Genomic DNA, 25280 nt, shown 5'->3' with positions numbered 1-25280 from the left:
AGCGGCCCCCGGGGCTCGCCTTCCCTTCGGCCAGCTGCGCGCCTTGTTCGTCCCACAGGTTCCTTCCGAAAGCGAGCTGGAGTCTGGCTTGGCCGCCTCGGGGAGTGGGGGCACAGCTAGAAGGAGCCAGGGCGTGAGTGTGGCGGAGGGCGGCGCAGTGGCTGGAGAGAGCCCAGTACCATTCTTTTGCATCTTGGTGTTCCCGGTGCTCCGCGCACTGGGGCTGGCTCCATGTTTGCGGAATGAATCAGTCATTACTCTCCTTGTCCCCTTCCGAAGGAGGACTTTTTGAGGTCCACGTGCTGCAGAGCACGTTGGGGCGGTGGGCGGGGGGGGGCTCCTGAGCTAGCTAGGGCTGCCCGGTCCTGCATAGTGGAGACCCGACTCTCATTTCTCCACCTCCTCTCCACACTCCCTTCTAGGGGATGCTCCCTTCAGTTTGGGACTTGGGGGTGGTGGGGGAGGAGGGAGCTTACAAGCTACGCCCCAGACAGGTGTGACCAGGGACTTGAAGGTGAACAAGGGACTTGTGAAGGACAAGGGACCTGCGCAGGGCCTCTCGGAAGGTAACAGGGCACAGGGGATGCTGCAGAGCAGAGCACCCACCGTGAGCAGGGGCCACATCCTACCTTTCCGGACCAGCCCGGAAAGGCCACCACAGTAGAGATTCTGACCTGCAAGCTACTGAACTCCCCTGAGCCTCTGTTTCTTCACCAGTAAAATGGGGATATTAGTACCCATTCCCCAGGGCTTTGTGCACATTAAGAAAAGTGTCATATGAAACCAGCCAGCAGAATGCTTGGCACATCCAGGGTACTAGCAAATCTTAGTTTTCTTTCTTTGCTCTCTGGAAAACAAACAAACAAACAAACAAGCAGAGAGTTATTCGTTACCATCCCCTCTGTCCCCAAATTGGTCATGGACAGACACAGCAGGTGTGTAAGCACTGTTTGTTGAATGAATATGCTTGATGGAGCGACACCACTCACCCTCCTCCTCCTCCCAGAATCCGCAGGCAGAGGTCGGGAGCTGAGCAGCAGAGACATGCCCGTGCTGTCTGAGGACTCCGGTGAGTGCCTTTCCTGGGCTGGGCCTGCCGGAAGCCCTGGAGAAAAAGAGCCTGCCCCAGCAGCCCCAGGCTGGGAGGAAGCAGGATGCTGCCTACATTAGCTCACAGGAGCTGCCCTGCCCGAAAACCCTGGGGATGAGAGCCTGGGGAGAGAATGTCCACACGGCAGGGTCCACTTGGAGTCCCACAGGGGCAGGAAGTACCCATGGCACTGGCCAAACTTCGTGTGTCTTACCCTCTCCTCAGGTTTGCATGAAACCCTGGCACTGTTGACTTCTCAGCTCAGACCTGACTCCAACCACAAGGAAGAGATGGGCTTCTTGAGGGATGTTTTCAGTGAAAAAAGCCTCGGTTACTTGATGAAGGTAAAGCCCCATTTCATCCCATCTGCTGAGGGTTTCTAGAGGTTTTCCTAGCTGGCTGAGGCCCGTGAAGTTCATCTCAAGCATTCCCCTGCCCCGGGAAGGTCTTCGTTAGCCCACTATGAATGGCTTTCTCTTGGGCTGACCCATCGGTGACCCACTCTGCAGCCATCCGCACAGTCGTGGGCAGGCTGTGGGGTACCCAGGGTACACCTGGGCAGCTGACTTGGGAGGCCCCAGCCTGAAATTGGCTGTCTTTGCAGATTCACGAGAAGCTTCGCTATTACGAGAGGCAAAGTCCAACCCCCGTTCTGCACAGCGCTGTGGCCCTTGCTGAGGATGTAAGCCCCAGGTTTTTCCTTACGGTGTTAGCCCCACTCCCGACCCCGTAGGGCCCCTTCATCTTGCCCGTCACCATTGCTTAGCCTATAGGGGACATAGGGGCTCGGAGCCCAAAGGTGAAGAGACATCTCCTCCCCTTCTCCTCTTGTTCCTCCTTGGGCCTCCTAATGGGCAGGAAGGAACTTGTGAGCCTTGGACTGAGCCAAGGGACACAGGGACATGAGGATGCCTACTTACTGTGTGTTCCCGAGAAAGTCTGTTCCCCCCGCTGTGAAATGAGAGCATTTGGATCAGATCAGCAGTTCCAAACTGTTGAGGACTGGCAATATGAAGGTCAAACAATCGCCTTGTACTGTGCTTTGGAGAGGCCCAATGTGAAGTCCTGGGGTCAGGTGACTTGCAGTGTGTCCCTGCCTATTGGCTCAGGATTCCCATTTTTTTAAGGAATGCTTCCTAACTTCTTGTGGACCTGCCCTCTATGTTGCATGGTTTAGGAAGTTGATGGTCAAGGCCAGCTCCTCAATAAACTCACCTAACACAGGAGATGGCCTGGCAAGGCATGGGTGCAGACCTTCCCTCCTTTCTCCCCTATGTGACGTGATTAGGAGCACGTTAGGCTGTCAGGCTCCCAGGCTCGGCACTGTTTCTCCTACCAGCTCTGGGACCTGCCACAGGTCATTCAATCGCTCTGAGTCCGAGTTTCTTCATCTATAAAATAGCACAGTGGTGAGAGCACAGATAATAGAGCCACATAGGCCCAGGTTAAAATCCTGGCTTTTCAACCTAGGGCAAGATATTTAATCTCTCCTATGTAATTCTCGTCTGTCAAATGGCAAAATAATAATACCTGCTATGTTGAGTTCTCTGTGAAATTTAGGTGGGAAAGTCCGCATAAAGCAAATAGCACATAGTAAGGGCTTAATAAGTTAGCTCCCATTAGGAGTACCCTCCATGAGCTGCTCTGGCTCTTCTGATCCAGGCTGTGATTTCCCTGAGAGTATCAGTCCTGGGGTGGCTGAGGATCCCATGCACTCTCAGATGCTGTCACAGTTCCTGCGAGGACCCTCGAGTCTGAAGCTCAGGGAGCAGGGTTTTCTCTGGAGACTCCCAGCGGGCTCGAAGCACCCACAGCCTCGTGTGACGTTCTGTCTCATTCCTCCACAGGTGATGGAAGAGCTGCAGGCCGCCTCCGTGCACAGCGACGAGAGGGAGCTGCTCCAGCTGCTGTCCACCCCCCACCTCAGGGTAGTCACATAGTCCCTGCCTGCCCACACAGCTTGTGTCCCCTGGGATGGGGGCCGTGGGGAGCGCTCGGCTGAGAGGCTGAGGAAAGAAGAGTTCTGAGTGAGGGGGTCCTCAGGACCAGTGTCTGGGTGGTGGTTTCTCTGGTATGCAATCTGAGACCCCCAAATCACAGCCCAGCCAAGGCCCCCTGACCTCTGGTAGCTTTAGGGCTGGCCCTTCGCTTCTCTTGCTTTCCTGACAGGCCATGCTCATGGTACACGATACAGTTGCCCAAAAGAATTTCGACCCCGTTCTTCCCCCTCTGCCCGATAACATTGACGAGGATTTTGATGAAGAATCAGTGAAGATTGTCCGCCTGGTAAAGAACAAGGAACCCCTGGTATGTGACACCCACCTCTCTTTCCCCACCCCCTCCATGTACCACTCTCCCACCCACCCAGAAACCTGGGAAGAGACCCCCCGCCCCGAAGTCCCCGGAGTGAGTGATAGTAGCTTTGTCAGGGCTACCACTGGTCCCCATGACACCTTTGTGTGCAGGGTACCTCTTTCTCTGGGTGGACACAGCCTCACTTGACCGTGGCCAAGCTCCTTTGTGCAGTAAACAACCTGCGCAGCTGTACAAGGCAGCCCTGATCAACGTGCTCCGCATCAGAGGTTGGCAAACTATGGTCCAAGGGCCAAACCCAGCCCACTGCCAGTTTTTTTAAATAAAGTTTTACTGGCGTGTGGCCATGCCCGCTCATTTACGTATCGTCTGTGGCTGCTTCTACGTTGCAACGGCAATGTGGTGTGGTTACCACGGAGACGGTGTGGCCTGTGAAGCCTAAAATATTTACATTTGGCCCTTTACAGAAAGGTTTGCCAAATCCTGCTCTGAATACTGAGGAAGCAAGGGGCAGCCGCCGTTCTCCCCAGCTGACAGATTGTTATCATTCTGGTCCTAGTGCAGCAGTGATTTACAGAGCGAAGGGACAGGGTGGTTTATTAGATGGGGGGAAGTGGAGGAAGTCCAGAGAGTCTAGTGTTTGCCCCAGAGAATGGCACAGCTGGCATTCTTGATTTTCAGCTTTCACCAAGGGCACTCAGCTAAACCACTTCTGCAAATGGAAGGGAAGCTCTCGGCCCCCTCTGTTTCCCCCACTGCAAAATGGGGCAGGCATCCATTGACATGGTCAGGGTTGTCTGGTCCTGAAGCTCTGGCTGGTCATAATTGGTTCCCCTTGGCAACCACAGAAGGCCCAGTACCCCGTGATTGATTAGAGGTTGAGAATTTGCAGGCACGTTCTCTCCTTATTATTAAATGTCTTTGCAAGAGACAAGGGCTGTGATGTGAGAGACATGCGCTGGACTGGTTGTCCCACAATCCTTTACACCTTCCCAGCTGGGCGACCTCGGGGATGCTGACCTTCTCTGAGCCCCTGTCCCTCATCTCTGAAATGAAATGTGGGAATTGCTGTGCTGTATTAACATGAGATGCTGGTTTCATTGCATCCTCAGCACTGGAAAGGGCTGCCCCTGGTCTGCCCTCTGCAGTGACAGAGGGAGAGACGGGGAGGCTCTGTGGGGTCCAGAGCCTTGGGGTCTGAGGTTTGGGGCTGCCTCTTAGGAACCTGCCTGCTCTGTCTCCGATGCAGGGTGCCACCATCCGGCGGGATGAGCACTCTGGGGCTGTGGTGGTGGCCCGGATCATGCGAGGAGGCGCTGCCGACCGGAGCGGTGAGTGGCGTCCATGCTGGCCTGGTGAAGGTGATGGCCTGGAAAGGATACAGCACGCCCCAGCCTTCCCCTTGTGGCCACGAGAGTCTCCTTTCCTTCTCCTCTCTGGTCCCCTGTTTGGGATGTGCTTTGCTTTCTGGGAGCGGGGCTGGGATTCTCTTCTCCTTCCCAAGCCTGGTAGAAATTTTAACCGTTTGAAAATACCTCAGGCACGGAGAACATTGGGGTTGATCAGAAGGGCTCCTGCGCTGGCCTCGCCGAGGACCGGGGTCCTTAAGCCCGCAGCGTGGGCTGGGCGGGTTTCCTGACTGCAGAGCAGGGACGCCCTTCCCCACCACCCCAGTTGTCGCTCTTATGGAGGGAAGGGTGTTCACGCCCCAGATTTGTTTGGGTGGAAAACAGGTTGAGAATCAGTGTTGTGTGAAACAACTACTCAGTTGGGAGGCAAACCTTCTGGTGTAGAGAGGTGTTACCCCCGAAGTCTGGGGATCACTCTTGTGGAGACCAGAGCTTCTCAAACATTAGCAAGCACCGACCCCACCCCCAGCATCTTGTTAAATGCAGAGTCGGATGCAGCAGGTGTTGGGGGCCCCGAGATCCTGCACGCCGAACCACCTTCTGGCCGCCGCTGCTGTTTGGCTAGCAGTTAGGGCCTCATGTGCAGAGACACTTGTCATTAGAACCGAGGCCTCTGGACAGGTGTCTTAATACTCTTGACGTCACCTTTCCTGGTGCCTTTAAGTTTTCTTAAGATTTGAGAAAGACATTCTAAGAGTACGTCTGTTAACCTAGGAAGGTGAAGAGTTAATGATATTTCTAAAGAAGCAGAGGTTATAATGGGAAGAACCAGGCTTTCGATGTCAAAATAAGTGTGTTTGAACACAGGCTCCATTATTTCTTAGCAGAGTGGTCTTGGGCAAGCCGCATAATTGCTCTGGGTCTCAGCTGCCTGCTTGTAAACTGGGGGTTTCCCTGGGTGGTTTTGAGGCTGCGATGTTGAGTGGGGCGCCCCATGCGCGGTAGGACTCAGCCAGCCCCAGGCCCGCCCACTGTCTTTACACCTTGAGTCCGCCGTGCGTGTGGCAGGTTCCTCTGGTGGCTGCCAGTGGTGCCCTGGGGCTGAGGCCCCTTCCTGTGCTGATGGGCAGCCCCTGTGTCTCCTAGGTCTGGTCCACGTTGGAGATGAGCTCCGAGAAGTGAACGGGATCACAGTCCTGCATAAGCGCCCCGACGAGATCAGCCAGATTCTGGTCCGTGCTGCATGTGTCCTGGGGGCGGAAACGGGGGGCCGGTCTTTGGAGACCAAAGCAAGGCACTTCCAGGAGCCAGGGTGGATTCTGGCTCAGTCTCTGTGTTCATGAGGAGGCTGCAGGCAAAGTGGCCTTGTGGCATGCCCAGGGTCGGGGTGGGAGACAGGAAGAGTGGCACTCCCGGGCCACCTGCCTCTCAGACCTCTTCGGCATAGCCCCACTCCCTTTCCTGAGGCCCCTTCTGCGACATCCCCTCAAAAGGGTCCCCTCTTCTGAAGGGCTGAGGAATATGGACTAAGAAGCTGCAGTACAAGGAGGACCAAGAGCAAGGGCTTTGGGGTCAGCTGGTCCTGGGTTCGAATCCTGCCTCCACTAGTTTTCAGCCGGGCAGCCTTGGGCCAGCCGTTAGGTCACCGTGGGTTCCACTTTCCTTTCCTGTAAAGTAGGAACAGGGAGCATTTCTCATTCAATGCGTGGTTATGATCAGGATGTAAACATCCTGGAAAGGATACAGCACTTCACATCTGTGAGGAGATTCTAGGGTCTTAAGTGCTGGGATGCAAACAACCTCCAGAGCCCGTTCTGCAAGTTCAAGTCAAGCTGCAATTGTCAAAAACCCCAATCACAGTTTTGTCTTCTTTATCCTTCTCCCCACCGACATGACCCTCTTTGCTAATTTCCGATGGTTCGGGAGGGGGCAGAAATGGGCTGATCTGACGAGAGAGGACCCCCCACTGTAGGGAGCCCTGGTTGCAGGCAGGCTCCTTTGGTCTTCCTGACCCCACTGCCCTTTCCCCGGTTCCGGGCCCCGGGCTCCTTGTGTTCTAGGGCAGTGCTGGGCCAGGGAGACTGTTGGGCGAGGTGTGCTCTCATGGGTGGACTGCATTCTGCCTCGTGTCCCCCTCCCGCCATGGGGATGCGGGGTCTGTGTCAGGGTAGAAGGAAGGGGAAGCCCCAGCAAGGTAGGGGTGGCCTGAGGTTGGAGAGCCCGATGGGGAAGATGGAAGCAAAGGGAGGGAAATGAAACTGAACTTGGTTATGAAAATAATCCGAGAGAAGAGAAAGAAGGGTGGCCTTTGGAGCACTAGAGGTCAGGAGGGATGGAAAGGAGGAACTCAGGGCGTGCACTGTCCTTGGTGCTCATGTAGAGTTTTGTGTCCCTTTGTCCCATGAAAATGCAGATACTGGGTTTTGAGTTTTGCTTTAGTTAATTCACGGGAGCTACCCCTGGAGGGTGGGCCACAGGGGAGGGGGTGCGCCTGACTTCCTTCTGAATGTGAGTTTCCAGATGGGGGCAGGAAGACTTGAACTCACCGAGGGTTAGACATGGGAGGTGGTAAGCTTCGACCTTTCCCCTCTCAGGCGCAGTCCCAGGGATCCATTACCCTGAAAATCATCCCCGCCACCCAGGAGGAGGACCGTTTAAAGGACAGCAAGGTATGGCGGGGTCGGAGGCCGGGGAGGGCTTTGAAGCAGTCGTTCGGGAAGAGATCACACATCTGGTCCTCGGAATGTGTGCTCAGTAGAGAACTGTAATTCAGTCACACTGTGATTCATTTATTTGTACCTGCCTTTTTCTAAACCGGATTTGACGTAGCTTACTAATAAAAGACAAGGTTATTTTAATTGAAATAGAAAATTAGGGCCCTGAAGAGGAGAAACTACCAAATGTGCTGGTTTCGGGACCAATTAAGTAACTGCCATTTGCTTAATTCTTTGGTGAGCCTACCTTTTTTGGGCACCTCCTCTGTGCTGGGCGCTCTGCCAGATGCTGGAGACAGGGACAGTTGGTGGCTTTGAGGACTCCTAGTTCAGAGAGGGAGGCCGGGGAGCAAATCTTTCATGGCTCTGAGACTAGTGCTAGTGTTTCAGAAAGATTCTGAGCAGAGTTACAGATGCCCCGGAAGGGGACAGGTAGTAGAGGTGCTGGAAGTGAGGCTTGAGGCAGGTGAAGGCGAGTAGGACTTCCCTGGTGAAGAAGAGGGGGAGGGAAGTTCACACAGAGAGGTCTGCATCTACAGAGGCTCAGTAGGTGTGGAGAGGAGTACTTTTGGGGGTCGGTGAGAGAGAGCACCCTGGTCGGGCTCTGTAGGGGTTGTGCTGGGAGGTAGGTTAAGGCTATCTTCGGAATGGCCTTGAATGCTTTCTTAAGGGTGTTGGCATAATCCCGGCCTGGTTTGGGGGTCTCAGAGGCCGACCCCTGAGATGAGGATTTGAGCGCAAGTAGTTCATTTGGAGGTGACCCCGGGAAACACCCCGGGGAAAGGAAGGCAGTGAGTGCAACAAAGCGTGTGTCATCCAGCAAGTTACTACTGTGTCATCCTGCTGGGGAACTCGGGGATCCCGCGTAGACACGTGTCTTCCCACCCAAGAGCCAGGGGAGCTGGGAGATCTGTGCACCGACTCCTGCCAGGCTGCATCCAGGGATGGATTCCCAGCATTCTCGGCTGGCTGCATTAGAGTAGAGCGGTGACCAGAGAAAGCCCTTGGACAGAGAGACGCCAGGGCTGGCTGCTGGAAGTCTGGCTGGGGGGCGGGGTACTGAAATGGCGAGGCCCCGGGGGATGTGGGAGCTCCCAGGCTGCCACGTTGGGGGAGGGCCGAATGGGTAGAGACCGGAGGCAGGGAGACCTGGTAGGGAGGCTGTTGTAAAAGCCTCCGTGAGAGATTATTCCGACCCGAGCTGAGGTGGTGGTAGCCCTGGGATTCAATCAAAGTGTGCAAATAAGGAACAGTCACACAAAGATGATGTTTTCGTTTGCTGTAAAAGTCTGACACTAAAGACATTGTCCATTATTGATCCCCATTCACCAAAATACTCATCAACATCTACTCTATGCCAAGTGCTATAATTTGTTCCTTCTTATCCCACATTTCGTGCCCAGAGCCAGGGACTGGGAATCACCTTTCTTGAAAAATGGGCACACTTCCTTCCATCTCCTGAGGAAAAGTATGTTCTGCCTTTTCTCTCCTTTCTGCCCTGGCTGCCAGGCAGTTCAGATCCCAATTTATTTGAAACCAAAGCAATGCCCTCTCTTGTTCTCTCATCATCTTTGTGTGACTGTTCCTTATTTGCACACTTTGATTGAATCCCAGGGCTTGCATAATATAGACTCTTATCTGATGGAAGGCAGTTCTTTCTTGGATATGCTAATGTGATCTTCATGGGCAGCTTTTGCAGGTTCTAACTTAATACAGGGAGAAAACTTGGTTTCCCTGGAGAAAATGGGTAACCTGTCCCTTAGCTCATCCTTCTTAAATATTTCTTCTTGATCCAGAAGCTTGATCTGGGCTGGCCATATAAGATTATACTCTTTTCCGAGTGCCTGGGACCCTGACATCTGTAGCTGGATGAGGATATCTGTCCTCATAATATCTGGCCAGAAAGTTTTTACCCTGTCTAACTGAATTTTTTCTTTTTTTAAGATTTTTATTTATTTATTTGACAGAGAGAGAGAGGGCACGATCAGGGGGAGAGGCAGAGGGAGAGGGAGAAGAGGTTCCCCACTGAGCAGGGAGTTCAATGTGGGGCTCGATCCCAGGACCCTGGGATGATGACCTGAGCTGAAGGCGGACGCTTAACCGACTGAGCCACCCAGGCGCCCCTAACTGAATCTTTTCTGGTGGACACATAAAGGAATATGACTTGGATCTGTCTAAGGAAGCCCTGTGGCTTTTGTTTTGTTTTTTCTTTTTTTTTTCTTTTCTGTTTGTTGTTAAAGTAATTGGACCCTGATGGTCTGGTAATAGAGATAAATAAAATAAATCCATCCACTGAATTATAGAACAAGAAAGTGTGACAAAATGCTGTATCTTCCCACCATCATCTCTAGAGGGGTGACTTCAGGGTAAAGGGGAGAGTTGGGGGTTGGCCGAGTATGTGGCAGATGAGGCAGGGTGAGCTGTAGAAAAATGTGGACGTCAGTCACCCACTGCAGAGTGATGATGAGGAGGTAGTAACAGTTGTGCTGTTGATATTTGTGTTCTAATCAAAGCATCTAGATCACTTATTTAACAGATGGCTGCTGACTTCATTAGGGGCAGTTAGCATATCAAAACTATCCTGCTGGTTCCCAGGACTGGTTGTTGCTTTGTGTACGCTAAGAGGCTGCTTTAAGGACTGCAGGCTGGGGAAATAGGGAAGTACTTAGGCTGGAAAGAGAAATTCAGATAGAGGGCCCATCTCTTAATTTTCTGAACCTTGATGGATTTCCCGACTGTAATATTCAAAACGGCTGCAGAACGAGAGGAAACCATGTGCCCTGTGTTTCTGATTAGCTTTCTGTCCTCGAGGCTGATTGCTCGTCCTGAAGGCAAGTGATAGGTGTCATCTGGCGTTCAATGCGGCAGAGACACATCTGTGCTCACCCCCTCTTCAGGTGTTCATGCGGGCGCTCTTCCACTACAATCCGAGGGAGGACCGGGCCATCCCCTGCCAGGAGGCGGGCCTGCCCTTCCAGCGCAGGCAGGTCCTGGAGGTGGTGAGCCAGGACGATCCCACGTGGTGGCAGGCCAAGCGAGTAGGGGACACCAACCTTCGAGCTGGCCTCATCCCCTCCAAGCAGTTCCAGGAAAGGTGGGTCTGGGCTGTGCTATCAGGGGGTGGCTCTGGAGTGGCTTAGAGGCGTGGGTACACGGCGGGGCCCTGGCCAGAGGGACGCGCGGTATGTCGTTGCGGAGGGAAGTACCCATCGCCCTTGTGTTCAGTCTTCTTGCACTCTAACCAGCGGGGATGGCCGTTTGAGATTTAAATACATGCACGGAAATCTATGTTGTCACTAAATGCATGTATGTTGTATAATACCTACTTAAAGAAAGTTGAAAAATAAAATATAAAAATATAGACGAGGAGGACGAGGGAAAGCTAATTACCCCAAGCCTCGCCACTATCTGAGATGGCATGATGGACATCCTTCCTGAGCTTTTTACGGGAGAGACACAGAATTGGAAGTTGTGCTTTTGGGGTCTGTGTCCTTTAACATGGCAACTTCAGCATTTCCCACGTTATTACCTCGTCTTTACTGTGTGATTTTTAATAGCTATATAATATTTCATCAGAAAGGAGACCGTGCCCTTCCTTCCACTGCCCCCTTCCAACCTAAGCTAGAGCCAGTGGGCCTCTGGCCTAGCACAGCTTTCACCGTGGCCCTCAGCGATGCTGACATGCAAAAGCAGATTAAGCATATGATGGCTTTTATTGAACAAGAAGCCAATGAGAAAGCAGAGGAAATAGATGCGAAGGCAGGGGAAGAGTTCAATATTGAGAAAGGTCGTCTTGTGCAAACCCAAAGACTGAAGATTATGGAATACTACGAGAAGAAAAACAGATTGAGCAGCAGAAGAAAATTCAGATGTCTAATTTGATGAATCCAGCAAAACTCAAAGTCCTCAGAGCAAGAGATGACCTTATTACAGACCTATTAAATGAAGCAAAACAGAGACTCAGCAAAGTGGTAAAAGATACAACCAGGTACCAAGTGCTGCTGGATGGACTGGTCCTCCAGGGTGTGTACCAGTTGTTGGAGCCCCGAATGATTGTTCGTTGCAGGAAGCAGGATTTCCCTCTGGTAAAGGCTGCAATGCAAAAAGCGATTCCTAGGCACAAAATTGCCACCAAAAAAGACGTTGATGTCCAAATTGATCAGGAGGCCTAGCTGCCTGAGGAAATAGCTGGTGGAGTTGAGATCTATAATGGGGATCGTAGAATAAAAGTTTCCAATACCCGAGAAAGCCGGCTGGATCTCATAGCCCAGATGATGCCAGAAGTACGGGGAGCCTTATTTGGTGCAAATGCCAACAGGAAGTTTTTGGACTAAACCTTTGGGCGAGGTGAAGTTCATCCACCGCTCTCCTGCTGTCATGTGGAACTTTCTGATATTTGAAAAAACAAGGTATCTGTGTGGCTTCCTCTTCGCTGTTCTAATATTCTGTATTCACCCGTGGATCCTCTCTGTAGCTAATGCCCTTGGCCTAATTGTTAAAATGAGAGAAAGTTTCACTTACTCTGATCAGGAAGCCTCCTTCTTAGCTTATCTAAAAGTAGCACAACTTTCATTTGCTTCTGTAGCATGAAGGTGAGGGTATCAGATGGTGGTTACCGGAGCTTCCCTGAGTCTCGGCTCTTCCTCTCGTCTTCTGCTGTCAGTTCTCCACTAGAGGGTGATGTGTATGGTGTTCTCTGACATTCAGTTTCTGCTCTTTAGGCTTCAAACGCATGGGGGGCATGCATTCCTACCAGCAATAGTAGCTTCACTGTTCACCTGCTTGGGCTAGAAATGTTCCTCATCTGTAAATGTGATTTAAAATCTAAGCCATGAATAGGTCTTATTTATTAAAACAAAAGGTTTACATGGGAAAAAAAAAAGCAGACCATGTACTCACGGGCAGTGAGTCTGGGTTCTGCCCTCCCTCCCCCCAGGAACTGACAGTGTAGCAGGAAAGTCACAGGTGGTTCAGACGAACACTTTCTAGAAATGTGACGGGTTCGGGGGAGGAGGACAGCGGGCTCTGCGAGGTCAGATCCTGGGAGGGCTGCCCCTCACCTGGGCGTGCTCCGAGCGTCTCTGAGTGACTTCACTCCTTCCCTGTGGCTGTACTTTTAAGTTGTCTGCACCGTCTGGCTGCCACAAGACCGCACTGATCACCTTGCACGTGAGACTGTGCCTCATTTCAAGTGGTTTTCTTAGGATAGATTTCCAAAAGTGTAAATGACTGCGTCACCTCTCACCTGTGCTATCTAGGCTTTGGTTTCCCTGAATTTTCCAGAAGGTTCTCTCTGACTGGTTTTGTGGCGGAGCTCATGGGCCTGCCCATCTCCTTGTGTCCCTGCAGGCGACTGAGCTACCGGAGAGCCACCGGCACCCTGCCGAGCCCCCAGAGCCTCAGGAAGCCCCCCTGTGAGTAGATGGGCAAGGAAGCCCTTCAGCGAGGGGCCGGGGTTAGGAGTCAGGGGCTTCGTGCCCCGAAGAAGCAAGCGCTGGACTGGAGAGGGCACCAGGGGTCCTGTCTGAGCTGGTGGGCCTCCAGAAGAAGGAGGGGAAGGGGAGAGGGATGAGGAGGGGAAATGGGGGTAGGTCGGGGAGGGGGGAGCTGTTCTCTGGAGAGGAGCTACTGTATTTGGGACCCATAGATGATACCGGGGGGCATGTTAAACACCTCTTCCAAAATTGTGTGCAAACGTGTGTGTGTGTCTGGGAGAGTGTCCCCTACCAAGGTGCTCTCTGATCCTGATAGTTTCAGAACCACTGATGCTGGACGGGAGTGGAGAAGGCTGCACGTGACCCTGTGTTAGCTGTCAAATTTGGCAAATAAAAATAAAGGATGCCCAGTTAAATTTGAATTTCAGATCAATAATGAATGGGTTTCTAGTGTAAGTATAGCTCATGCAATATTTGGGACATACTTATACTAAGGAATTATTTGTTGTGTATCTGAAATGCAGATTTAACTGGGTGTCCTCTATTTTATCTGGCACCCCTCCCCTGTGCAGCCCCTGCCTTCAGAAGACATTCTCACCTGTCACCTTGCCTTTTAATCATCACAATGTGAAGGAGTGGAGTCAGGACATCCTCTTTTCCAACGTGGGAAAATGGAGGGTCATGAGGTCAAGGGAGCGGGGCTGGGGTCAGGTTTTCAGAGGGCCTGTGCCCACGGCCTCCAGGTTAGAGCTCTGTATAGAGACGAAGCTGCCCCATGATATGGCTTCTCTGGCTCAGGGGGGCTCGGAACCAAGTGAGGGGCCCAGAGGGGTGTCCGGTGGCCGGAGTACAGCCGGCTGGCAGCCCTGCTCTGCTCCGCTCCGCCGTCTGGCACCTGCCTTTGCCCAGGCCCGTCTCAAACCCCGGAAGAGAGAGAGCAGGTCCGGCCCCACTGCAGGCATCCTGGGGTGAGCTGCTCCCTGGCTTGGGGCCACTGCCCACGGCCGCTCTTCCAGACTTGCTCTCAAGTCAGAAGGGCTGCTGAGTAAATTGGCTTTGGGGCTGCTCACGCCGGTGCTGAGCGGGCTTGCTCCGGGCCGCTCATGAGACACACACAGGGAGACTAATTATTAGAGTTAGGCTCGGTTTAATAATGCACCGCAGCTCGGATCACAGGTTTGTTGGAGGAAAGAGAGAGGGGACAGATGGAGGGCTCCTTACGCACACGAGGCCACCAGCTGCCTCTCAGCCGCAGGGCCTCCTGGTTCCCGTCCACTAACGCTCTTCCATCTGTCTTTTGTGCAAACCGCAGATGATCAGCCTTGTGACAAAGGTAGGCTGGTATTTATCCCCTGTGCACCCGGACAAGAATGTAGACTGTCTGGAGCTGGAGGGGCTTCTTTTCCTCCCCCTGTGCCCTGAGGTGTGAAGAGCCGCTGGGGACAGAGCTCCTCCCTGCCCACCTGGCACATAGTGCCCCACCTTCCCTGGACTCTGGCTGGGCTAACTGTGCCACCAGCTGGGCGGGAGGCAGGAGACGGGAAGGTGGGGCAGGGCGAGTGAATCTCCCCTCCTTCTACTGATGGCGATCCTAACCCAGAGGGGCCTGCTGGCCCAGAACCCCTGCCACGGCCTGCAAAGTCTGTTCGGGGCCTAAGCATGGAGAATTGAGTGAAACAGAAGGACTTGGTTTCCTGGGGAGCCAGGACATGGCATCTCTCCTGAGCCCCCGCGAGACATCATTCCAATGGGCTCCTCCTGGCCACCCAGGAGCCGGGTCCCTTTGGGTCAGAGTATGTGTCCAGCATGGCTCACTGGCTGCCCTCTCTCTGTTTGGTTCCCAGAGACCTGTGACTGTGAGGGGTACTTCAAAGGGCACTATGTGGGTGAGTATCGGGCCTCGCCCCCCAGCACCCCCTGCCCTTCCCACGCACAGCCAACCGTGGGCTCTTAGACCAGGGGAAGACAAGGTCAGAGTGACCTGAGCCCCAGCAATGCTTCAAGAGCAGCCGAGCCTGGGGGACCCACATTCCCCTTCATCTCTGTCAGCCAGGGGAGGGACTGACCTGCCCAGGCTTTGGGGTCCCTCCCTAACTTCCACCCAGCCCCGGGGAGCAGAGCCCTGGCAGGGAAGGGATGCGGACCGCTCCATTAACACCGATCTGTTATCATCACGGTCTTGGCCACGGTCCAGGCCATGTGTGTGCCGCCACCACACAGTGATGGAGCCTTTTACCAGCCTCCAAAGGCCCTTTGCTGCTTTTATTTTGCTTAGTCTTTTCAAAGGCCTTAGAGACCGGCATAGATTTTTTTTACCTTTCATCTGGAAGTAATTTCAAACTTACCGAAAAGGTGCAAGAATCGTACCAGGTACTCAGATTCACCAGATGACACTTTGCCGTATTTGCTTTGTCATCCCCTTTCTCACACATACACAGTTTCTTCCTGAGTCCTGTGACTCGGTTGTAGACATCACGTCCCTTCACCCCTAAATGCCTCAATATGTATTCCTTAAAGACGGGGACATTCTCTTACAGAACCCAGGGGAATTATTGAAATTCTGGGAATTTAACATGTATACAGTTCTTTTTTTTTTTTTTAAAGATTTTATTTATTTATTTGAGAGAGCGAGAATGAGAGAGAGTACATGAGAGGGGGGAGGGTCAGAGAGAGAAGCAGGCTCCTCGCCGAGCAGGGAGCCCGATGCGGGACTCGATCCCGGGACTCCAGGATCATGACCTGAGCCGAAGGCAGTCGCTTAACCAACTGAGCCACCCAGGCGCCCACCATGTATACAGTTCTATCATCTAATACACTGTTCATTTTATTTTATTTTATTTTATTTTAAGTGTTTTATTTATTTATTCATGAGAGTCAGAGAGAGAGATAGAGGCAGCAGCAGAGGGAGAAGCAGGCTCCCCGCCTAGCAGGGAGCCCGATGCGGGACTTGATCCCAGGACCCTGGGATCGTGACCTGAGCCGAAGGCAGATGCTTAACCATCTGAGCCACCCTGGGCGCCCCTACACTGTTCATTTTAAAATTTGGCCAGTTGCCCCAGTAATGTCCTGTAGAGCATTTTCCCTGATCCAGGATCCAACCCAGGACCACACATTGCACTTGTAGATTTGTATTCCCGCTTCATAGATAAGGAAATCGAGGCTCAGAGAGGTGATGATTCTCCCAAGATCAGCCATGTGCTAAATAAAACAGTGACTGGGGCGCCTGGGTGGCTCAGTCAGTTGAGCGTCCAACTCTTGGTTTCGGCTCAGGTCATGATCTCGGGGTCGTGGGATCGAGCCCCGTGCCAGGCTCCGCGTTCAGCGTGGAATCTGCTTAAGACTCTCTCTCCCTCTGCTCCTCCCCCTGTGCTCTCTAAAAATAAACATTTTAAATAAAACAGTGACCTTGAACCCTATTTTTGGAGGCCAGATGGTCACCTTTTCTTCATTGTACTGTGCATCCTGATCAGCCTCTTCCTATAACAGGAGGTAGTTGGGAGAGGTTCAGTGGGACTCAGCCCCCCTTCTAGGTCTGGCCAGGTAGAGAAAGTCTTTCCTGGGAGATTCTGGGACAAATGCCACAGTTCTCCCTGCCCTTCCCACAAAGCTGGTCTTCGGAGAAGCTTCCGGCTGGGCCGAAGAGAAAGACCGGGAAGTCCCCAAGAAGGAAAGGGGTCTGTAGGAGCCGAGGCTCCAGAGCTGCTGACCTATGAGGAGGTAACCAGGTACCAGCATCAGCCTGGTGAACGGCCCCGCCTGGTGGTTCTGATTGGTAGGTGAGGTCCTGCATTTCCAGGGAGTGGGCTGGCTTCCTCCTGGACTGGGGGGGGAGGGAGCTCATCAGGGACCCTGGTCAGCCTGCCTTTTGTTTCCCAGGATCCCTGGGAGCCCGACTGCATGAGCTGAAGCAGAAGGTGGTGGCAGAGAACCCACAGCACTTTGGCGTTGCTGTTCCATGTAAGAAGGCGCACACAGGGCTTTGTGTGTGCGTGTGTGAGCATGGATAATAGTTCATAGGGACTTGACTCCCCATATCCATCTAATCCTTACTTTGGGTCTGAGGGACCAATGGGCGCTGCCTGCTATGGGCAGATCATGGGACCTAGGCACTAGGACCTAGGTCCACTAGGACCCTCTGAGGCAGAAGCTGGAGGACCACTTGCCCCGTTCCTTCCTGGGGTGGGAGATGAGTCTAAAGGACATTGCAGGCAAAGTAGCAACCTCAGGATGACACCAAGGGGCTATCAGCACCAAGGGGGCATTCCAGCTTCCTCTTCACAGTGACTCTGACTCCGATGGCCCCCGCCCTCTGCTTGGGTAAGAGAGCAGGGCAGAGAAGTTGGGAGCCTGGTGAGTTATGATACTGCTCGGGCACTCCCTTGTAGCTGGCTTCCAGCCCATCAGAGTGGCTGGGCGCCCTCCAAGGTGCTCACACCCCTGCCAGTTCCTGAGGCTAGGAGCAGCTGTGGATGCTGAGACCAAGGAGGCAGGAGGCCCTGGTTCTGGATGTGATGCGGAAGAGGGGAATGAAGGGTCTAGGACCTTTTATGTGCAGTAGCTCGGGCAGCCCTCCCAGTACCCTTGAGGAGAAGGATGATCACCATCCTGTACACAGAGGAAGACACTGGGGCTCAGAAAGGTTAAGTAACTTGCCCAGTGTCACACAGTTGGTAAGTAGTGGGGCCAAGATTCAAACCCAGGCCTTAATGAGGCCACACAAAGGGCCTCTCCCCTGTCGCCTACCGCTCCTGTCCTTGGCTGTCCCTTCCCTTTCTGGGACCCTCTGTTCTTCTGACCTCAGCGGGATGCAGTGTGGGCACTCGGGGTCACCGGGAGGGAAGGCTGTGGTGGCAGTAATGAGACTTTTCCAGAATGTTCTAAGGGCAGCTACCAATCCTTTCTTTTGCCGGACGCCTCTCCCCTGGACCTCGGGGCCCATAACCCAGTGTGTGGGTTGTCAGAATTGTCTTTCGGAGCCCTACCTGAAGTGGCAGGGATTGGAGGGAGGCGGCAGGGTTCAGGAAGCCATTCTAGTGGCATACCTCTGATGGACCTGGTAGGTAGGCTTCCGAGGGCCACTGCCTTCCAGGGTGGACTGAAACAGGACATGTGGAGGCTGCTCACACATGGGTCCTTCAGAAACCCCCAGATCTATCCCCCAAGACAGGGGTGCATGGATGGCCAGGCCTACCTGCTTCAGGCACCCCACAGATAGGTGACTTCCCCCCCCTTTGCTCTTAGGAACTGAAAGAGTCAAGGCAGACTTCCCAAGGCTTCCTACTTCAGAGAGGCGGTGACTTTTATCCTGGGTTTTGAAGCATAAATAGGAGTTTTCCAGGCAGAGAAGAAAGGAATAGTTCTCTATACAGAGGGAACAGTTTGTGGAAAAGGATGGAGGTGTGACCCAGGGTAGCAGCATTAGGGACTGGGGAGGCTAGTGTGGATGATGTGGGAGGAGATACTCGTCAAAGGTCTTTAGGATGTTATCGGTGGCGAATAAGAAGTTTTTAAACAAGCGAATGACACGGTCAGAAAAGTGACCTAGCAGCCCTGCCCAAGGTGGGACAGGGATGACACATAGAGAGCACAGAGCATCCTTGTGTGGTCCCCAAGGGCATGATAATACTGTCCTTCAAGACCCCCTTCAAGGCCCTTTTCTTTTGGAATGCTCTGGAAAAGAGCAGTGTGTTCCTCCACGCGTGCTCTCGTTCTGTGAAGGACCTGATTTTCCCCCAAAGTGCGCACCTCAGTTCTATCACAGAAATCAGTGGAGAAACGCTGTATGTTTTGCAGTTATTTATGTGAGAGCCAGCTTTGCTGAAACCATCTAGTCCGTCACAGACTGTCTGTCTTCATGTCTCTTTTCTCAAAATGAGAAATAACCAAGTAAGAAATTAAAAGCCTACAGCAGGGCCGTCTGTATCTGGGGCCCCCTGGCTCGCAGAAAAGAAAACAAGGAGGAAATCAACGGTTAGGACTAGGGATCCCTTCAGCGATTCTTTACAAGCCACACCACCTCAGCCAGGCTGTCTAGTGGGGCCCCTGAGGGCAAACGCTTGGCATGGGACGGAGCTCACACCCTGGCTTGGGCTTGACCTCCCTGCACCTCAGTTTTCCTCCCCTGCAAAGGGGGAGGCCTCCTTTCCCACATTGAGGAGGGTGCCTGCCCCGCAGGGACACTGAGGAATGGGAATGGTGGGTTCATCCACTGAGCAGCGATGAGCTCCGGAGGGGAAGAATGGCCCAGGCTCGCTGTTGTTCTCGTGCACTGTGAGGGGACATCTTTTTGCCCAGTTTCCCTTTTCCTTTCTTTCAAAGATACCACTAGGCCCCGAAAGAGCCATGAGAAGGAGGGGGTGGAATATCACTTCGTCTCTAAGCAAGCATTCGAGGCCGACTTACATCACAACAAGTACGTGGCGTGGCGGCCCAGCTGGCCCTCGGTGCACCCGTCTGGTGTTCCCCCTGACCTTGTGGGAGGGCTTTCGGGAAGGATGGGGGATGCGGGAGAGGAGTTACGGTGGAAAGTCCATCTATCTTGCCCTGCTAATTTAGGCAAACTCAGGAACTAAGGGCCCGTTCCCTGTTGGTGGTGTTTTAGGTTCCTGGAGCATGGTGAATATAAGGAAAATCTCTATGGAACCAGCCTGGACGCCATCCAGGCGGTGATGGCCAAAAACAAAGTGTGTTTGGTGGACGTGGAGCCAGACGTGAGTTTCTGAGCCAGTTGGGCGTTTTCTGTTGGCAGAATATATAAATGAGGGGAGGGGCGCCTGGGGGGCTCAGTTGGTTGAGTGTCTGACTCTTGATTTCAGCTCAGATAATGATCTCAGGGGCCTGGGATTGAGCCCCGCATCTGGCTCTGTGCTCAGCAGGGAGTCTGCTTGAGATTCTCTCCCTTTGCTCTCTCTCTCAAAATAAAAAAAAAATGATAACAAAAAAATAATAATAAATGAGGGGACTGTATATTTTCCAAAACATTTGACCCCAGTCTAAGGCTTTTTTAGTCCAGAGGACTGGATGTTAAAATTTCCTTAAGTCTGCCTTTGAGAATCTAAGGAAAGCTCTGTAGCCCGAAATGTGCACATGTATACACAAAATGGCATTCACTGTAGGGTGCTCCCAGGCCCCGTGGTGGCCTGCAGACCTGGGATCATAGCCTCTGCATGGTGGGCATCAGGCAGTGGGCGGGCGCTGCTGGTCAGCAGTAACAGGACCGAGAATTAGATGCCACTGCGCAGGTGGATGCTGGGGCCCAGCTCCCCGTATCAGGACACCGCCCCCGCGCCCCCACGACAGGTCAAGTCAGTCAAGTCAGTGGCTCAGGGCATCACCGAGAGAGGCCACCCGGAGAGCAGTTGGAAAGAGAAAAGGGAAGGAGACAGTGACCCTGTGAAGGGCGTCAAATCCACACCCTGCCTGCTGTGTGTTTGGCGGGGGCTCAGGCATCTTCTTAACCTCGTCTTTGACAAATCTTCTAAGCTTTGAGCTCAATCCGGGTTTTTTTTTCCTCTATAGAAATGGAGCTCTGATTTTATGCTATAAGGTGTAGACTTTATTTTTTTTTATTTTTTATTTTTTTAAAGATTTATTTATTTGACAGAGAGAAAGACAGCCAGAGAGGGAACACAAGCAGGGGGAGTGGGAGAGGGAGAAGCAGGCTTCCCGCGGAGCAGGGAGCCCAATGCGGGGCTCAATCCCAGGACTCCGGGATCATGACCTGAGCCGAAGGCAGACGCTTAACGACTGAGCCACTCAGGCGCCCCAGGTGTAGACTTTATTTAACAGAAGTCGGCTTGAGACAGATTCCAAAAAGCACATTATGTCTATGAAGGAAAACCCTCTCTCATTTGGACTTGCTGGGGGTTGGTCATCAAAATTAAAAGTCTAAATTGCAAAATTTTATTTGAAAAGTGATTTTATTGATTTGGGGCGGGGGGTGCAGATTGTATATGTAACAGTTTAATACAGTGTTCCAAATGAGGCCCTTACGTTATCGGTCATAGGTGCTAATGAAGAGGATGATTTGCATATTGAAAACCTTCTAATGTCTTTACAATTTGTTTCAAATGATTTCTTAGCTTCTTCATTTGCTTAGCAAATCTTTTCTTCTCTGAATATCATAAGGAGGCCTGTGTGATAACACATATTTTGAATTAGTGTGGTCCAAATTGACGACGTTTGACTAAGAGATGCACATTGAATCTTCTATCAGACCGGGCAGGTGGAGAAGGGCATGAGAAGGTTAATTAGAGCTTGTGGGGTCAGAGCTGAGAGAGATGGCAACACTTGGAACCAGGGCTTTGGAACGTTCATTCTCAGCAAGTGGGCCTTTGGGGCCCAGCCAAGTCCAGTGTCAAAGTGGAGGATGGGAAAATGAGCAGCTGGTCTGCCCAGTTGAAGTCCATTGTCATAGGACCATGTGATCAGGACCTTTGCCACTGAGGTTATATGATAAAGCACACTGTTATGGAGCATTCAAAAAGTGTTTCATAATAAAATGTGTCCTGTTTTTGAACTTTCTCAGGCACTGCAACAACTGAGGACCTCAGAGTTCAAGCCCTACGTTATATTTGTAAAGCCTGCGATTCAGGAAAAGAGGAAGATGCCGCCCATGTCCCCAGCCTGTGAGGACACAGCAGCCCCACTTGTAAGTTTAAAATTGATAATTTCTGAAGGCCTAAAAGGGCCTGTTACAACTGTGTAAGGGTGCATGTACTTTCTGCACGGAGCTGTCTTTCCATTTGCCTATTGGCCAGACTTAGATGGTCAGGTGACCGGAAAGCCCAAGGTGGGGCAGCTGAAAGTTCCTCCCGCTTCAGACAGGGATGGCTCTGCCTGGGCTCCCCACCCTTCACTCCTTCACAGAAGGATCCTCCCAGAAAATAAGGGACATCTGTCAAAGACTTGATCACACTAACCTGTTCAATTCCCAGGCCAAACCCAAGTCGTTTTTAATTGAAACACCAACTTCGGATCCAGCAAGTGGATCAAACATGGGGCAATAGACAGCATGGCGGGAGTCTTTCCTATGGGTTGTTCAGGACCGTGACTCTCTCCCTGAAGCACAGGGGGTTGAATTCCACCTTTATAGGCCAGGAAAAGGGTTCTGGAGATCTCCCTACCCCCCCCCTTTTTTTAAGTAGGCTCCAACAGGGGGCTTGAACTCAACGACCCTGAGATCAAGACCTGAGCTGAGATCAAGAGTTGGACGCTTAACCCACTGAGCCACCCAGGCTCCCCTGGTTCAGGGGATTTTGGGCTACAAAACAAATGCCATACTTTTTACTCCATGAGAGATTTACTTGAGTTCCTTCAAGATGCAAATATTAGAAAGATTGAGGTACTTAGTGGCGAAAATGTTCCTTCTGTAGTTCCTTAAATAGCTATATGCTTCCAAGCTGAACAATGAGGGTGCCTGGAGGAGGGGAAACTCCAGAAGCAGGGGACAGGGGAGGTGGGATTGAAGATCCAGGGGCAGCATCAGACACTGCAGAGTGCTTTTGAGTATGAGAGGAGCCCTGCGAGAGAGAGTATGGATTTAGGACGCTTCTCCTGATGTCATCTACTTTTTCTCCTCCTGGGAGAAAGTAAGGAGAAGAAATGACCTCAGCCTTCTCTTCAGTCTCTACCGTCTTTGTGGCAGCATGCCCAACTCTTTCCGAGTCCTTTAGAACCTATCTTCAGATGCTGCAGGTGCTCTCACTAAAGTCGGGATCTGGGGCTGATGGGCAACAGAGAGAAGAGGAGGAGGAGGAGGAGGAGGAGGAGGGAATATTTTGGAATGTGGGTCTCTTTGGGGGAGGGCAGCTCACCCCACGCTCTAAAAGCACTGAGTCTCTGTAAGCACAAGAGAGAAGGCGGCAGAGGCCTGGCTAGAGATAGAAAGGGAGTGGGTGAATGCCAGAGACGAATTTCATTTTGCGACGTTACTTAGAGGTGACCTGCCACGTGCCTTTTTCCCCCAAATCAGGCTAACCATCAGTCAACTACCGGCTCGAGGTTCTGCTTTTTCAAGGTGTTTTTGAATGAAGAAACAAACCCTACGCAGGCTGGGCAAAGGAGGGACGTGGGCTACCTGTCCCTCAGGGTTAGGGGGCGGGAAAGCAGTCTGATGAAGGAAGTCGGGGACCCCAGGGAAATGGGGTGTTTGGTCAGGATTGTCCCAGCGCTTTCAGAAAGAACTCTACTCTAGCTATGATGCTCGTGTTGGGCTCTGGCATGAGGAAATGGCAAGAAGAATTAAGTTCTACGTGATGAATTTAGGAGTCTGAATTCAGAGAGCCTTAGGGTTACTTATTCTCCTTCTTTTCCCCCTCATTGTTTTCAGAAATGCTTGCTTTGCTTATAGTTAATAGTATTTGCAGTTCTTTGCTGTAATTACTTAACCAAATCGACACACAACACAATGGTACCCCTTCCTTGGAAATACCTTCCACCCGGAAGTGTGATATTGACATATTATATGTACATACAGATAATAGAATTGGCATCCGCCCAAAGCCTGTGTCATGGCTGAGGTTAACAGGTCCTAATATCTAACAGTAGATATTTTGAGAAGACGAACAAGGATTGTGTCTACTTCCGGGCAACATTTTCGGACGTGTGATTGGGTGTTATCACCACATTCTGTTCTTGTGTACCCCATGGGTTATTATTCATGGGCCCAAGTCACCCACTCAAAATTAGACATTAGAACACTGCCCGAGAAAAAGGCTGGAAGTTTCTTATTTTGAGGGAGAACAACCCAGTGGCTCCCCAGCTGCCCCTTTCCCTGCAGGACGAGGAGCAGCAGGAGATGGCTGCCTCTGCCACCTTCATAGACCAGCACTACGGGCATCTGGTGGACAGCGTGCTGGTGAAGGAGGACCTCCAGAGTGCCCACAGCCAGCTCAGAGTGCTCTTGGAGAAGCTGAGCAAGGACATTCACTGGGTGCCTATTAGTTGGGTCAGGTAACTATAATCCTAGAACATCCGGGTTGGAGGGGACCTGGAAGACCACCTCGTCCAGCCTCCCCCATGCCTCCGTCAAGGAATCTCAACTGTGGAGAGGAGCAGAATTTTCCATAAACTCCATTGTCAAGAATATATGTGTGAAGTCTCGTCCGTTATTGGGTTTTTGTCTGTTGTTTTTCACTGCACCCCTTTGGAGCAGAGAACGTGAATTGAAAGGGGGCGTATCACAAAATAGCATATTTCATTCACTCAAGTATCACAGGCAAGTCGACCCTGATTCTTTGCACCGAAGTTAGGTAGCCACTGTCTTTTGGGGGTGGGGGTGGGAAATTTACACAGTACCGATTTGCAGAGATTATAAACGGAGCGATGCTTCATTTATTCAGCTTTGTTGGAAATGGAGTTGTCCTTACCCACTGAGATTTTCCATGCAACTGAAGCTCCCCTGTCCTCAAGCACTAAAATGTTAGTTTTAACCTTTGCGATTGTGTTTGCTTGGCAGAAAACTTGGTTCTCTGCCTTCTTAAATAGTGAGCACACGCAGACTTTTTTTTGAAGACTAAGGCACACTTCACCATCATCGTGAATTTCTGCGCTATTGTATGATACAGTAGTGTTTTCAGGGACTCTGGAGGAATGTAAGGCTGCTTGTCCCCTTTCTAAATCCCCTCAGACTCCTAACCTTGAGCCCTGGCTTTGCTTTGTTCCCTTCCATCACTTGTCCCTCTCGCTCCTCTCACCATAGCTCGGAAATTACAATAAAATGCAGTGTGGCTGTAACTTCTGAGACTGCAGAGAGGCTACTTACACATGCCAAGCTCTTTCCCTTGTGAGAAGAAGAGGGGGCCAGGTTCAGGGCAAAGTACCAGGGGGAAGATTTGCTGCCCGTTTAGAAAATTTTCATTTTGCCTTCTCACACAAAGCCACCTTTGCAACTTTCTAGCTCACTAACCTGATACGTCCATCTGCCAGGATCACATTCTTCAGGTCTTTCTAGCAAAAGGTTAAGGACTTCTTTGCACTGACCAAGCACAAATTCTAAACAAGGGAAATGAGTCTTGAGTTCTCCCACATAGCAGCAGGGTGGGGAAGACAACTGTCCCGTGGAAGTGTGTGAAGGACACGTACAACGTAGTGAGTATTATACAGGACAGCCAGGATCTAAAGTCAGGTCTGAGGCCGAAAACAAGTAAGTCAAAATGACTCTTGAGAGACACTAACCAACTCTTAGCAAAGTCCCATCTGGGTGGTTTTTCCTCCAGTGTATGAACAGAGGGGTTGAACACCAGATGGCTTTTTTTTTCCCTTTATCATTTTACTCAACAGGCATTTTTGGCTTTGTGATGTTTTTATGCAATTGTCAGAAAAAATGGTAATAATTCTCTTCATGTATATTATGAAGCAGGTCCTGAAAATGGGATGT

At 51.8% G+C, this 25280-nt stretch overlaps 1 protein-coding gene and 1 pseudogene across 2 annotated transcripts; both read left to right on the top strand.

Annotated features, from left to right (window-relative positions):
• The first annotated feature begins 1029 nt into the window (after positions 1–1029).
• MPP3 (MAGUK p55 scaffold protein 3) lies at positions 1030–23858 on the top strand. 2 transcript variants are annotated; one of them, XM_021681645.1, is made up of 18 exons: positions 1030–1069; positions 1316–1434; positions 1695–1772; positions 2938–3018; positions 3260–3397; positions 4653–4734; positions 5899–5984; positions 7347–7421; positions 10364–10560; positions 12816–12880; positions 14214–14234; positions 14746–14787; positions 16509–16673; positions 16778–16858; positions 19220–19313; positions 19503–19611; positions 21429–21551; positions 23682–23858. In XM_021681645.1, exons 1-18 carry the CDS (start codon positions 1045–1047, stop codon positions 23856–23858), a joined length of 1758 nt encoding a protein of 585 aa, XP_021537320.1. In that variant the 5' UTR covers positions 1030–1044. The 2 variants fall into 2 exon arrangements, with proteins under 2 accessions (XP_021537320.1, XP_044777552.1); XM_044921617.1 differs by having other exon boundaries at positions 1045–1069; positions 2905–3018.
• On the top strand, positions 10965–11833 carry LOC110573256 (annotated as a pseudogene).
• Positions 23859–25280: the final 1422 nt, after the last annotated feature.

Source organism: Neomonachus schauinslandi, chromosome 15, assembly GCF_002201575.2.
Source record: "Neomonachus schauinslandi chromosome 15, ASM220157v2, whole genome shotgun sequence".
Classification (NCBI taxonomy): Eukaryota; Metazoa; Chordata; class Mammalia; order Carnivora; family Phocidae; genus Neomonachus; species Neomonachus schauinslandi.
This window is presented reverse-complemented; position numbering and strand designations above follow the sequence as displayed.